This window comes from Cebidichthys violaceus, unplaced genomic scaffold (assembly GCF_023349555.1).
Source record: "Cebidichthys violaceus isolate CVI_PGR_0920_01 unplaced genomic scaffold, fCebVio1.0.p SCAF_3, whole genome shotgun sequence".
NCBI lineage: Eukaryota > Metazoa > Chordata > Actinopteri > Perciformes > Stichaeidae > Cebidichthys > Cebidichthys violaceus.
Genome location: NW_027176483.1, coordinates 1969438 through 1984566, shown reverse-complemented (window position 1 = coordinate 1984566; position 15129 = coordinate 1969438). Strand labels below are relative to the sequence as shown.

Sequence of the window (15129 nt, the reverse complement as noted above, 5' to 3'; positions counted from 1 at the left end):
TCCTTTATCACCACCAACACACACACACACACACACACACACACTGAAGTTCATTTTAACTGAATACTACAAATACTCAGTACAGACGTGGTTCTTTCCCCCTGATCACTGATGTCGTCACGATGAAGGAAAGTGCCGAACATAATCCTAAATCAGTCTCTCATGAAATACGACGATGACAGATTTCTCCTTTGAGGTGTTTTTAAATATTTGGATTTTGGTAACAATCGTACGCAGCCGACGCTGGAATCTAATTTTACTGATAGTGTAATACTACTATTATTATTAGTGAGGACAGATGTTTGACACAGTGTGGCTCACTATTTTTGAGTGAGGACAAAATGAAAGATATCTTTTTTTTGTTTAAATGATCCAGTTAGTGTGTTGTTAGGGTTTGGGTTTAAACAAGAGCGCGTCTCGCTCTGACATAACCTCAGCAGACAAATACTGGCACTAGCATGACGCACTAGTGCCTCCTGTCTGTTGAGTTAATAACTGCAATGACCTTTAAACAGGATCTCTCTCGATAACAGATAGCTGTTGTTTTTCTGTTAAATGATCATTGAGTGAGTCGTTTTTGTCACATGACTTTCAGTAACGGCACCTCCAGCGTTCTTTTAACCCAAACAACCATCTTTTCCTCAACCTATCTTTGTAGCTGTGTTGCCTAAAGCTAACCGGCTGGTTTGCTTCAGCGCTCCTCCCCTCTGTGAGGAGAGGTGTTGCACATCTGGACACCGCAGCTGTTCGTCTTTGTGAAACTGCTCGAGCTCTGTCGGGTTGCTGCATTCATTGTTTGTTTGTTTACAAGTTGTCGGTGATGCTTTCTCTATATTTCACCACGGCCTGTACTAAAACCGGTTGGCCGGCACGGTGAACGGCGAGCTATCGTCCGTGTCTGGGAAGAAGAAAAAGCTTCTTTCTGATCAGCTGCATCAGACTCTTGACTCTTCATTCATCTTCAGTCACTTCAAACGTCTTCCAGGCTATTCTTCTCGCTTCCTGTCGGCTGAAGAGCTGATAGAGAATCCTCTGGTCCCGCCTGGCCGGCTCGGTTTGCCCCCTCATCTCACCGGGTCACGGCTTGATCTCGCCGGAAAGCTCCCAACATCTGTCATCGCTCCGACCGCCTCTCCTCCTCCAGTCCCATGTCTTCAGTCCTCCAGCTTGATCGGAGACGTTTTGTGTGGAGCGATGCAGAAAAAGGTGGATTAGCTGCCGTTAGTCAGCCCCCCCCCCCCCCCCCCGGTGGCAGCCGCATCTGTCCCCTCCCACTCCATCCACTTAACCACAAAAGAACACAAACAGAAAATGAGGCATTGGTTTTAGCGTGGAGCAGCTCCTCGTTTTTGGAGCGCTTTCCGTTCCGCCTCGTTAGCTCCTCTCCATCTGCTGCCGGTTCACGCCGACAACCCTCTCAGCAGACTGAGGCCGTCACGCAGCGGTGTTTGAATGTCTGTCAGGAGCTTCTGCAAGGCTTTTCACATTCTGCTGATATTGATCATTGAGTCGGCTAGATTTATACGACCCAGTATGTCAGAAATCACAAACCATTAGCTTCACTAGTCAGAAGCGGAGGTTGTGTGGAGGTAGAAGGTGGTCGGAAACATTCCATCTCTCTCTCTCTGCATGCGCTGCTGGACTCTTTGTTCGTCTTGCCTTCGTGACTTTAACGTGACCGAGCTGCTTATTCACAGGTGAGACCGGCCGTCACATTAACGTGAAAGAGTGCATGTCTGAAAGGAGTAGGTGGCGTCCGATACGTAACGAGAAACGATTACTTCTTAAAATGTCTGTTCACCCCCTTTGGACTTCTTCCCATTTTGTATAAACTGGAATTCAAATAGACTGAAATAGACTTTTGATCAACACAACATGTGTAGTACTTTGAAGGTGCAAAATACCTTTTATTGTGACACAAACGTTGATATCTGTTGGATGCGTATGCATTCACCCCCCCTGAGTCAGTACTTGGTAGAACCCCCCCCCCCCCCCCCCCCCCTTTCTTTCGGGGTACGTCTCTACCAGCTTTGCACATCTAGAGATGGAAATGTTCCTCCATTGTTCTTGGCAAAAAAAAAAGAAGAAGCTGAAGCTCAGTCAGACTGGATGGAGACCGTCTGTGAACGGCAATGTTCAAGTCTTGCCATAGATTCTCTATTGGATTTAGGTTCTGGCCTTTGACTGGGCCATTTGAAGACATGAACAGGCTTCGATCTAAACCGTTCCATTGTAGCTCCGGCTGCATGTTTCGGGTCATTGTCCTTGATCCTTTTCCCTCCATTCTGACCAGTTTCCCTGTAGCTGCTGAAGAGAAGCGTCCCCACAGCGTGAAGCCACCACCTCCTCCACCACGTTCCACTGTCGGGGTGGTGTGCTCAGGGTGACGGGCGGTGTTGGGTTTCCACCACACACAGCGCTTCTCATTGGGGCCCAACGGTTAAATGTTGGTCTCATCTGACCGGAGCACCTTCTTCCACATGTTTGCCGTGTCTCCCGCATGTTTTATGGTTCTTGCCACAGATCTGTGGAGTACCTGACTAATAGTCGTCCTGAGGACAGATTGTCCCACCTCAGCTGTGGATCTTTGCAGATCCTCCAGAGTCGCTCCTCTGATTCATTTCCTCCTTGTCCGGCTTGTCAGTTCGGGTGGACGGCCTTCTCTTGGTAGGTATGCGGTCGTGCCATATTATTTCCATTTTCTGATGATGGATTTTATGGTGCTCCATGTAATATCCCCCCCCCCACTTCCAAATGATGGACTATTTTGTGTTGCATCTGTGGTTATACCATGAAAAAACGACTTAATTTAAAGATCCTCGTTAAAAAAAAAAGCCGGTTAGTTAAATTATTATTTGCTGTTATGTAATAGTCAGATTATTGTTTAATTCTCTGTACCAGAATGTTACTCGTATTAATGAATGGTGTCTTCCTCTGGACTTTGGATTAAGGGAATCAATGGGGAATGTGTGTGTGTGTGTGTGTGTGTGTGTGCGTGTGCGTCAGTAGAGGAAGTGAAGCTGAACACGTCAGAATGTTTGGTGCTGGTATCCTCAGCTGCTGCTCTCTGAGCTCTCGGCCTCCATTAGATGAATCACTTCCTCTCTCAGTCTCAGAGCGACTCACAGGAGGAGGTGAAGCAGCCGGCTGAGAGACGTTTAATGTCACTTTCAGTCTGAGCCACTTATTCTCCCGTCAGACGAGCGGCGCTCTGGATAAAGAACTTCTGCCAAAAGCTGCCGATGTGAACCAGAGTTTAACACTAGACCCACAGAATGACTGAGAATGACTGAGGAGGAGGACGGTTCTGCTCGTTTTGGTGATTTCACTCCCGAACGTTGTCTTTAGATTTTAAAGTATTTCTGTTAACAGCGTTTGGATGCATTTAAAAGGAATTGAAAGCCAGTGTTTTTACTCTGTCAGTGTTTACTGAATTATGCTCGATTCATTGCATTATTATAATGTAATCCTACGTGAATAACTCATTTCTGAACGGTATCTAGATGTCTGAAGGGGTCCACGAAATTACACAAAGTCTCTGCAGACTTAAGCGCACATCAAAACCACAGACTATAAGAAGTGGACGTAGTCATCGGAGACTGATGTAGGCTGATGTAGGCTGATGTAGACTGATGTAGGCTGATGTTTTGAAGTCTCAAATTCGGGCGATTTCGCCATCTTGGATTACGACCGTCGCCATGTTGTTGTTTTTTGCAGCCAATTAACGGAAGTTACCGTATTTGGATTGAGGAGGAGTGACGTAGAGACGCTGTATACTGTGTTAGGCACACTTAGCGGCCGGCTCCAGCTAGCTAGCATGGTTTTAGCGAGGTGCATCGGTGATTCAAGATGAACTGTGATGTTATTTGGGAGGCTAATTTCGGCGCGTGAGAATCGGGCTCGTTAGCACTGATGAGCTGCCGTCACTTATGTTTCTTTCTTCTTCTGCGTCTCTTTCCTCGGCAGGGCTTCCTGAAGAGCGAGCGCGTCTCCCGGATGGTCCACAGCGGCGGCTGCTCGGCCAGCGACTTCCGCGAGGTCTTCAAGAAGAACATCGAGCGGCGCGTCCGCAGCCTCCCGGAGATCGACGGCCTGAGCAAAGAGACGGTCCTGAGCTCCTGGATCGCCAAGTACGACGCCATCTACAGGGGGGACGAGGACATGCGGCGCCAGCCACAGCGGGCCCACCTGAGCGCCGTGTCGGAGCTCATCCTCAGCAAGGAGCAGCTGTACGAGATGTTCCAGCAGATCCTCGGCATCCGCAAGTTCGAGCACCAGCTGCTGTACAACGCCTGCCAGGTGAGCCGCTGGAGGTCGACTGACGCACATGGACACGATTAAACCAGTTTCTGGGCGTTTTTTATCGCTCCTGTCAGATTTTTGACTTCATGTTTTTGACCAAATATCCCAATTTGAAGCTTAGTTTCAGTTGTGTTTTCTGACGGAAGTGTTCGTCACACGTGATGTGTTCAAGGCCCGTCAGAAAGATGAAAGTCTGACAGCTTCTGGCTGTTGATGAATGTGTAGTTTTGGTGGTCGTTTAAAGAAAACATGCTTTTCTATGAAGGTATATTTGTGTCTTTATTACGCAAACAAAAACATTTTTTTTGAAAAGTGTAGTTTTTTTTGAAAGTGTAGTTTTTTTTGAAAGTGTAGTTTTTTTTTGAAAGTGTAGTGGTTTTTTTGTGTTTGTATATTTTCACTTACAAACTTGATTTTTGATTGCAGTTCGAGAAATTTGCTTTCAAAACATTTTTTTTTGTTTGCGTAATAAAGACACAAATATACCTTCATGCTTTTCCATCCCTCTGGTGGGTTTTGGGGTTCAGAGGGTTAACACACAATGTGAATTACTTCTCACCTCTACGGTTGAGTGATGAAGCTGTAGTTCCCCTAATGTCCACTAGATGCTGCTCTAAAGTCTTTGACTCCATTGAATTATATGAGACCACCGCTGCCTCCTTTTTAGACCTGACCTTTTTTTTTCATTCCTACAACTCTGATTAAAAATAGATAGAACTCGGATCATAAATCTTGACGGTTCGTCTTCGGGGCAAACGGCCTCATTAGCAGCAGAACGTGGTGAAGGTCTCGGGGTCTCGGCACGCTGCCGCTCGGTAATTAGACCAATCTGAATCTGCACAGTGAGCGCCGGCGCCCAGACTGGAGCAACACTTATTCCAATATGTTGGAGAGCTGACATTCACTCAGGATGAAGATGAGGACTGTAGCATGAGGAGGAAAGGGCTTCATGGGACTGAACAGAGCTGTTGTGGTTCACAGTGAGCGGGGATGCCCCCGGAAGTGTCTTCACGGTCTCAAACACAGTCGTCCTTCAGGGTTTAATCAAGACAATTGAAATGTTGTCCCAGTGAGTATTTAATGTCTGCCTCTTGTTGCTAGGTGGGAGCGACTGACTGGAGCAAAGTTGAGTGAGTTTATGCACAAATGTAATGTTTTTTTTACAGATTTCAACCTAAATGTAGTTGATCTGGAGGATGGAGTAGTGGAGCAGAGAATCATGTTATTGTGAGCAGGTTTATTCAAATCACAGACTCTCAGCAGGAGTCTTCAGGCCTGGCCAGTTCAGGTCTCGTTGAGTTCCTCAGAGTCCGTGTCCTGGACCTGCAGAGACCCGCGGTCGACTTCTGTCTGTTAAGTTAAAGGTGAAACTCAAGAGTTCAGAGCCTGCAGACTCTTCAGCTGGATGCTTTGTTCACTTCATTCATTCATTTTACAGGTGTTCATCCATTAATACAATGCGACTTGTTGTGTTTTAAGGTCCGATTACAAACTGACCTGTAGACGACTTTATTCGCCTCGTTCTTTCTTTCCTCTTTATTTTTTTGGCGGCATTTCAAAAATTCACCCTGGGTCACATGTTCCTCAATCGCCATGAACACACACACACACACACACACACACACACACACACACACACACACACACACTGTCAGTTTATTCTGACTCACTCACACTCACACACGAACGTGGATTAATCCACCGCTGAAAATAGTCCTCAACAAATGCTTCATTTCCTTCTGTTTGTTTGAGAGAGAGAGAAAACTAGAGACCAGCTGATTCATAGGAGATAACTGAGCCATTATTTATATATATATATATATATATATATATATATATATATATATATATATATATATATATATATATATATATACTGTATTTATAGTATATGTGTTTACATCATGGTGCTTGGTGCTCAAACGTCATGTTGAGTTTTTAGTGTGAAGATGTCGGCCATCTTATCTGTCCAGAGAATAGTTCTTGTTGCTGCTGTTTACGTTCTTCACGATGCAAAAAGGTAATAAAATGCTCCACAGGAATGTGCTCTGGCTTTAGTTTAGTTGGTCATGTGTTTGTTGGGCTACAGCTGAATGTGGTTGTGCATCCCTGTGTAGCATAAAGACAATAAATGATCCTTGAATCCTTTCCTCCAAAGGAAGAATCGGCTCCCTTCGCTTCCTGTAGAGTGAACCAGAGTCTAGATTTGATCCTTGTTTTAAATGTGTCTGAATCAAACCTGTGCCTGGTTGGACCCCGCTGGAGGAGAGCGTTGTAGTTGTTAGTCTGAACGGACTGAGTGAATCTCCTCCGCTCTGAACATAAATAGCTCCCATTTACAGATCTCTTCACGGCCCATTGAGACATCATCCTGGTCTGTTGCTAGGACGGATTCTATTATGGTCCTGCTTCATTAGAGGCCAGAAGAGACAGAAGAAGAACGGGGGGGTGAAAAGCAACGTTTTTAAACTCACCTGTGTTTCTAGGGTTTCATGTCGGAACATCACGCGCTGCCTGCAAACATCTCTTCAACACAAGTGGCTTACTATTGCTTCAATATAAAGGTTGCAACATAAACCTGGACAGGTTGCATGAAATGCACACGGCAACACAAATAAAAAAAGCAACAAATAATCGTTCCTCCTCCAAGCAACGTAGACGGAGGAGGAGGAGGAGGAGGAGGAGGAGGAGGACGTCAGGAACTTCTCTGTCTCTGCTGGTGTGTTTGAATCACTCCCATGTTCCCACTCGTCTACCTCTACTGAGGAAAAGTGCTTCAATGCTTCCTTTTCTATCTCCTTCAGCACAGGGAGCATTGGACCATCCTTTACCATAGGGCTTACTAACCAGCAGCTCTGTGTGAGAGGCCCACACTTAGATGTTAGGCGTCATGAGGCTGGAGCTCGTGCTCTTTATTATCCCCAACCGGTTCCAAGAGGAGGTGGTGAGAGAGGACCGAGGAGACCGACCCTGGTGGCTCCAGCTGACCCACCAAACGGTTCAGGAGGGGCAGTTCATTGGCTGATCTGTTTCTATAAATGATCCTGAGTGAACAAGTCGTGATGCATAACGACAAACAGAAACTTGTTTGAGAGAAGAGCATCATCGGAGGAAAAGTCTCTCTCTCGCACCTTTAGTAAAACTGAAGACTCTTCGACTGAGAGGATGAAAATAGAAGCTGAGGAGAGGAGAGGTGTGACCTCTCTGTCAGCGAGGGGGAGATACGAATAGAGGAGAGGAGGCCCAACAGCTGGAGAGGAGTTCACATCATCTGGTTTCTGAGGATAAACTGCAGCGTTTAGAGATACGCCCAGTCAGCAGCTTCTGCTTCCAGGGATGTACCGTGAATGTGCAGACGACTGTCACCGTGACGACGCGTTACAAACCTGAGGCTGCTCGAGCTCAGCAGCAGGAAGGAGCGTCTTCTTCATGACTTCTGCTCGGGTTAATTAAAGGTTATTCATGACGGCCGGGGGGGGGGTCGGTGGTTCGATCCCCGGCTCCTCCTTCCCGCAAAAGAGCCGTCGATTTAGATATATCGCTTCGGCACCGACGCTGCGATACGAGTGCGCATGTGGAGAGCATTTTAACTCCAGGGTCAGGGGTCATTTCACGGTTTTGCGTGACCCCGCCTCCGTTTCCTGACGTCATGACGGGTCCTTTGAGTTCTGCGTGTGCGTCGGCTCTCGTCGGTGTGAAGAATTTAAAGTTAAAAAGCAATGTTAGTGTGTTTAATAATCACTCCTAGTGGTGGATATAATGTTATAACATGTTTGTTTGAAGAAGTGTTAAATCATAAAATTATAATCATTCTATGTATCAAACTATAAAATACAGGTAGTGAATGTTTTGAGGGAAAGAGAGAGACCTTTGAGAGAAGCTTTTCAGATCCGAAAACGACTGTATGGTAATGAGATGAGTTTGGTGAGCCGACTTCAGGAATGTGAGGTGTGGACAGTGGGGGAAGGAGACGTATCGATCAAGCAGAGATGTAGATGAAGACAGCCCTAAGGAAGCGTGGGGATCGGGTACATGCTGTTTTACGAGGAGGAGGACAGGTCGGACCAGAGGACACTATTCAGACATTATGCGGATCACTTAGACCAATGGAGAGCATTGTCAGAGGACAGGAGGAGACAATCAGATTCCAGCCAATCACAAAGCTGATAGTGGACTTTTGAAAGTAAACTACTGACTTTTGGGTATAAAAACATTGTTCAGAGAGACGTAATTCAGTTCTTGGCGATCCTCTTTTACTGTAAACTGGCGTTTGTCGGCCGGTTGGGGGGGGGGGAGTGTTTGAACTCGGTTTCGCGATTCCTTACTGTCGACAGTGTAATTCAGTTTGTAACTGTCTTTTAGCATTTGTGAATTATTAAATACTTTTTTGTTGTAAGCCGGATCCAGCTGATTTTTCTTGGCGTGACTTCGTTGCTCAAACAACAGCGAAAGAGCGAGAGGTCCGCGGCCTCCTGCGAGCAGAGGTCTCCCTGCACCACGTCGGCTGGAAGAGGCCGGCAGATGAAGCTCTAATGAATCACCGGCAGCTGTCTGAAAACGCGTCTTCCTGCCTCTGAGCTTTCTTCTTCTTCTCTCGTCTCTGACGGCAGGGTGCCGTCGCTGAACTGCGTCTCTCCTCCCGTCTCTTTTGTCTCGTGATTTAGTCTGTGATCGGCGGCGTTTGTGCTCAGCAGGTCGCTCGCTTTGTAATGAGACGGTTTAACGAGAGACGCTTCTCACTTTGACACGTTTCTGCACACAAACGAAATGTCTGAGGATGATTGCTGGAATAAGAATGCTAATATGTCTGAGTTTATTATTAGACGCGTTGGTTTGTATTCTGTTTCTCACTGTAGTTCTGCAGGTTTGTCATCAGCTGTGCTTGACCTCAGCAGTCGGTTTGATTTCTCCAGGAGTCTCTCTGTGTTTGTAAGGACACCAAATGGTGCAAGAGAAAAACAAGAATTGGGTGAATGTCGGTCATTTTAGATCCAAACCTGGAGGGTTAGGGTTTACAGAAGCAACCGTCGCTGTCTGCCCTTCACTGAGTAAAACCCTCACATGATCGGAGCGCGTTGCGTTGCTGACCCGACACATTCCTCCACACGTCTTTAAGTCTTTAAGACATGTTGACACGCTGAACGGAGGACGTGAGCGGAGTCACATAAAGGCCGGTTGTCATAGAAATGCTCCGAGAGGCAGAATTAGAACGGCTGCAAACAAAGTCTGAGAGAAGTCATGGTAACACTGTGTGTGTGTGTGTGTGTGTGTGTGTGTGTGTGTGTGTGTGTGTGAGATGTCTCTCGTCCTCTTACATGGGAGGAAAAATCAATCATCCGTAATTAATTTCAGCTCCATTAAATACTAAAGACCTGTCAATCAGGTTGTAGCCCCGCCCCTAAATCACCCCCTGCTTTATGGTCTGTTTGACTCTAAATGGAGCATAATGTACTAAATGAACATCATGCTGTATTGAAGAAGACTGTAAACTAGAGATTGAGACCATAAACTCATGTTTACAATGTTTACTGAGGGAATAAATCAAGAGAGAAGTAGAGTCATTTTAGACTAGACTTCTATACGACCAGAGGAGTCGCCCCCTGGTGGATTACGTGGATAACGTACTAAATTATTTGTGCGTGACATCGGAGAATTGCGACGCATAATTCTTCGTAGGTAAAGCTGCGAACACCGGAAGAGCCCGGCCTAACGACGAGACTAACGAGCTTCTGTTCTCTTCTGCTTTATTTGTCATGTGGTTGATGAAGCTCTCCGTGTGTTTGATGACGGCTCCGCTGTCTCACCGCGGTTAATTAGATCTGACTGCAATTAACCGGAGACACAACCAGGACGGCGGAGTAACGGCCAAAAGTTAATCGCAGCGCTGACGGGACGGACCGACGACGGGAGGAAGCGTGTCACTATCTAGAGCATCTGGAGGTCAGCTCACGTTCACTCGGCCTTCATTAACCCTCCGAGTCCGTTTGAAGACGGAGACGGAGGAGAGCGGAGAAGGTCGTGAGAGTCATAGAGGACTACGCAGATGTCAGTCAGTGTTTAGTTTGTCCCTTCTGGGCTGCTGTAGAAACATGGCGGCTAATGGCTAACATCCGGCGAAAACACCGATTTCTAACGTGAAGCTGCTTTATTCAGCTCCCATGATTCCGTGCTGCTTCATGACGTCAGCAAAGTTTGTCTTCTGAGAAACAAATATATTAACAGTAAAGCATACGAACACGTGTTGATTCCCTTCAGGAGACAAACCCTATTCTAAAGGTGAGTCAGACGCGTCGGTTCGACCTCTGTCAGCCTGATAATGAATTCCTCTTAATTGGGACTCGGCGGTGAGCCGGTCGCATCCGTACCGACTGCAGGAATGACTGAACGCGGGTGTTGATGCTCTCCCTCTGGGTGTCACTCTGGATCCACTCCGCCGGGTTTCTGAAATAGAAGCGGAAGCTGTCAAATCCTCCGTGAACTAATCGCCATCGCTCAGCAATTAGCGCAGGCGGACGTCAGCCGCCGACAGGAAGACGGTATTCATTTATTAAACTGACAAGTTATTAATTAAATAACTACTTTTTAAAAAAGTATTTAAAAGAAGTCTGGTCTGTCAGTCGATCGATCACTTTGGTCTCAACGGCTACTGGATGGATTGTGATGAAACATTCATGCTCCCCAGAGGATGAATTCTGGTAACTTTCATGTACGTTCCCATCAGCCCCTGCTGTGCATGTTTTTAGTGCTGAATTGGCAAATGTTAATGCGCTACAGTGAGAAGGCAAACGTTCTACCTGCTAGAGACGTTAATACTCTCACCGTTAGCACGTTAGCATTTAGCTCAAAGCACCTGCTGTGCCTCAGTACAGCCTCACAGATCTGCTGCATGAGTTCATGGTCTCGATCTCTAGTTCCAGCATGATGTTCATTTAGTACATTATGGTCCATTTAGAGTCAAACAGACCATGAAGCAGGGGATGATTTAGGGGGCGGGGCTACACAGGTGATTGACAGCTCTCAGGAGTCTGGGAGTTGTCCGTGTTTTTGTCTTTAACCCTTTCAGTTTTTCGTTTGTGCTTAGCTCCGCCCTCTCGTAGCCCAGCGTTCTAAACTTCACCGTCATGATTGTGTGTGCAGCAAAGAGGTAAACCATCGTTTTCTTCTTCTTCTCCTTTATTGTGTCTTGTTTCATAATACTGACCCTCACCCTTTCATACTGTTCCTGATTGCTGTCATAGAATAAGGAACAGATCTTAAATTCAACTCCCAGAAGCCTTCAGTGCGGTCAGGGACTTCAAACAGGAGCAGGAGGAGTAAACCAGCAGAGTGAGTGACCGGAGGCTGAGGAGCTGAGAGCGCCTCATGTGATCCTCTCACTTTGATTCTTGACTTCAGAAGTGTCTGCTCAGCACGTTTTCTCTCTCTCCTCCTGCTGCAGCGTGACTAAAGGAGGTTTTCCCTCCTCTGTAAATGAGACAGCAGCTGATTCTGTGGGACACGTTTCAGAATTAAACGGCTTATCTCTCCTCTGCGTTATCGGCTCTGAAGGTTCCACTTTGTCTCTGTGACTTCGGGCCGGGCTTTTTTTTTTTTTTTATCTCCGATTGTCATTTTAGACGCCTCGGCTCATCACTGATCGGTGAAACGAGGAGCTTGTTTTTCTGCCCAGTGAGCAAAACCTCGTTCAGTGTTCATCTCCTCTTGGAGTCTCGCTGATGACTTGTTGAATGAACCATCATGAAGAAGACTGTAAACTAGAGACTGAGACCATAAACTCATGTTTACAATGTTTACTGAGGGAATAAATCAAGAGAGAAGTAGAGTCATTTTAGACTAGACTTCTATACAACCAGAGGAGTCGCCCCCTGGTGGCTCCTCCAAATACACGATTCAGTCTGATTTTTAAATTGATTGTATTTGACTGTAGTTCAGGGAGTGTGATGTGTCTCCTTTATTAAAGGCAGTTTTGTTTCTCTTACATCCACCAAACTTGGCTTTATTCAAATGTTCAGATTTCTGTTTGTATGCAAAGTAGCACCGATTTAATAAGATAAGGCCTCATTTGCATATTTAAACAGGCATTATTATTAAACTTGTAACATGAGGAATAATTGTCATAATGTCGGTAGATAACTGGGGAAGTGTCGTGGAGATATCTGTTGTTGATTTTTGTGTCTCCCCTTAATTTGACAATATTTTTGAATTATATTTCTGTGTTTAACAGCTTCCTCGTATTGAAACAGTGTTAATATATTCACTCAGCAGATGAAGTGAACCGTGAGAGACACAAGTGTTGCTCTCATCCACTTCAATCTATGAGCAGCACCTGGTGGACGCCAGAGGAACTGCAGCGGAACAAGCTGCAGCTTTAACCCTCAAAACAAGCGGGATCCAACGTCTCTCTTCTCCGATTGGTCGAGAGAGAGATGTGACGAAGTAGTTAACCCCGCTACTCTCAGACCCTCGCTCCTGATTGGCTAATTGCCGACGTCTGTTTCTCACCTAAATGGTTCATGGATGCACAGCTGAGTGCCTCTGTCCTTCACCCTCTGATGGTGCAGCGCTCTGATTGGCTGTCCCCGATGTGACTCTCTTTGTCTTCCTCAGCTGGACAACGTGGACGAGCAGGCGGCTCAGATCCGCAGAGAGCTGGACGGAAGGTTGCAGCTGGCCGAGAAGATCTCCAGGGTGAGAGACGTTCATCGTGTCACAACAACGTACAACCGTTAGCTCTTGGTTCCAGCAGAACAAGCTCAGATAGAGGTTAAACATCTGGCAGCCATAGAGCCAGATGTTCTTCTCACGATTAAGAAGTGTACGTAATTAAACGGGTCATAATTCATCTCTTAATATCTATTTCGACTGTTACTTGTTTTAATGAATGGAGCCTGAACGCATCATAATGTAACATTACATTACGGTCATTTATCAGACGCTTTTATCCAAAGCGACTTACAATTCAGTATCTATCTACACACCGTAGACGCAGCTACGGGAGACATTTTGGGGTTAAGTGTCTTGCTCATTGACATGAGACTAGTAGCAGGAGCCGGGGATCGAACCGCCGACCCTCTGATTGAAAGGCGGCCCTGCTCTCCACTTAGCCACGGTCACTCGTAACTCAATGCAACCTCCGTTAGCATTAGCCGTTGGTTAATGCTAACGGAGGCTAAAGCCGGCGGCACAGTCGGCCGTTATTTAGCCGACTGTGCCGCTTCACACCGTGAAGGCTAAACCTGTTTTCTGTTGTTGTTTTTTTTGTCCCCGCAGGAGAGGAGACACCCGCCGTTCGTCTCCGCCGACATGGAGCCCCTCTACGTGGAGGAGCTGCGCTCGTCGGTCAACCTGCTCATGGCCAACCTGGAGAGTCTGCCGGTGTCCAAAGGAGGTCCGGACTTCAAGCAGAAGCTGAAACGCTCCTCCATGAACAACTCCTTCCTGGACATGGGAGACGAGGGAGACATCCTGTCCAAGTCTGACGTCGTGCTGTCTTTTACTCTGGAGGTCTGTGTGGACCAGGACGTGTAGTTTAGTGATCGATTACATGAGGAAGTTCGTTTATAGAGAACATGAGCTTTATGTATTCATGAGTTTAAGTGAGTCCACATTGGACAAACCACGTTTAAAGATGTCCTGTTTCTGTAAAGTTGTGATTTTCAGTCTTCTGATGCTCTCTAGACGGTAGAAGAACTCTGAAGAGACGTATCGTCTTTTGACCCTCTCTGCCGGTGTCTCCAGATTGTGATCGTGGAGGTCCAGGGTCTGAAGTCGGTGGCTCCGAACCGGGTCGTGTACTGCACCATGGAGGTGGAGGGAGGAGAGAAGCTGCAGACGGACCAAGCTGAAGCCTCCAGACCTCAGTGAGTTCTACTTCGCCCGGCTCGGTTCACGCCGTCTCCGTCTAAGACACAGAGACAGACGCACAAAAAAAAAAAAAACACACAGGGAGGGAGGGTCCAACTGAGGACCGCCGTGAAGAGGAAAGTCTGACTCTTCTGATGAACGGAAAAATGCTTTTCAATCCCGCAGGTGGTTCTGGGGTTCAGATATCAATGTGATCACACCTGCGGCTGTTCGGTCACACCTGTGACTGTTCGGTCACACCTGTGGCTGTTGTTTGGTTGCACCTGCGGCTGTTTGGTCACACCTGTGACTGTTCGGTCACACCTGTGGCTGTTGTTTGGTCGCACCTGCGGCTGTTCGGTCACACCTGCGGCTGTTCGGTCACACCTGTGGCTGTTGTTTGGTCGCACCTGCGGCTGTTCGGTCACACCTGTGGCTGTTCGGTCGCACCTGCGGCTGTTCGGTCACACCTGTGGCTGTTGTTTGGTCGCACCTGCGGCTGTTCGGTCACACCTGCGGCTGTTCGGTCACACGCCGCTCTGTTGTTTTTGTTCATCCTCCTGCAGCGCCGCCATCACCCTAACCCTGAGCCGCGTTCCTCCTCCTACTCTAGTCAAAAGCTGAAGCAGCGGGAAGACGAGGCCGTTATGTAACACACAACACACACAAACACACTCAAAAACCTTTTCATGTTTCTGAACATGAAGTGGGTTTTTGAGTCATCGGGGATCCTCCGCTGTAATTAACCCGTGAGCCTTCATCTTCAATAACGCGCTTAATGGCGGCGCGGTCAACCGCCGATCACGCGGGCCTCATGATTATCCGTGATTACACCGCCGTCCGGTCGCTCCGATGACTCCAGCTGCCGTAGAGCTCGTTAATCACGGAGGACCCGTTCATCAGCGGCGCCCTTAATTAGTCCTCGTGTTCATTACAAATCAAGCACACGCCTGATGATTACGTGTTGTTTTACACCAGAGGTTC

General features: G+C 47.1%; 1 protein-coding gene across 1 annotated transcript in view; it reads left to right on the top strand.

The window, feature by feature from the left end:
* The window catches only part of cadps2 (Ca++-dependent secretion activator 2), a 135532-nt gene that overhangs the window by 38296 nt on the left and 82107 nt on the right, over positions 1 to 15129 (top strand). Inside the window, 4 exon segments of the mRNA XM_068724123.1 lie at positions 3967 to 4299; positions 12910 to 12990; positions 13573 to 13806; positions 14041 to 14162. Coding sequence (XP_068580224.1) covers positions 3967 to 4299; positions 12910 to 12990; positions 13573 to 13806; positions 14041 to 14162 — 770 coding nt within the window.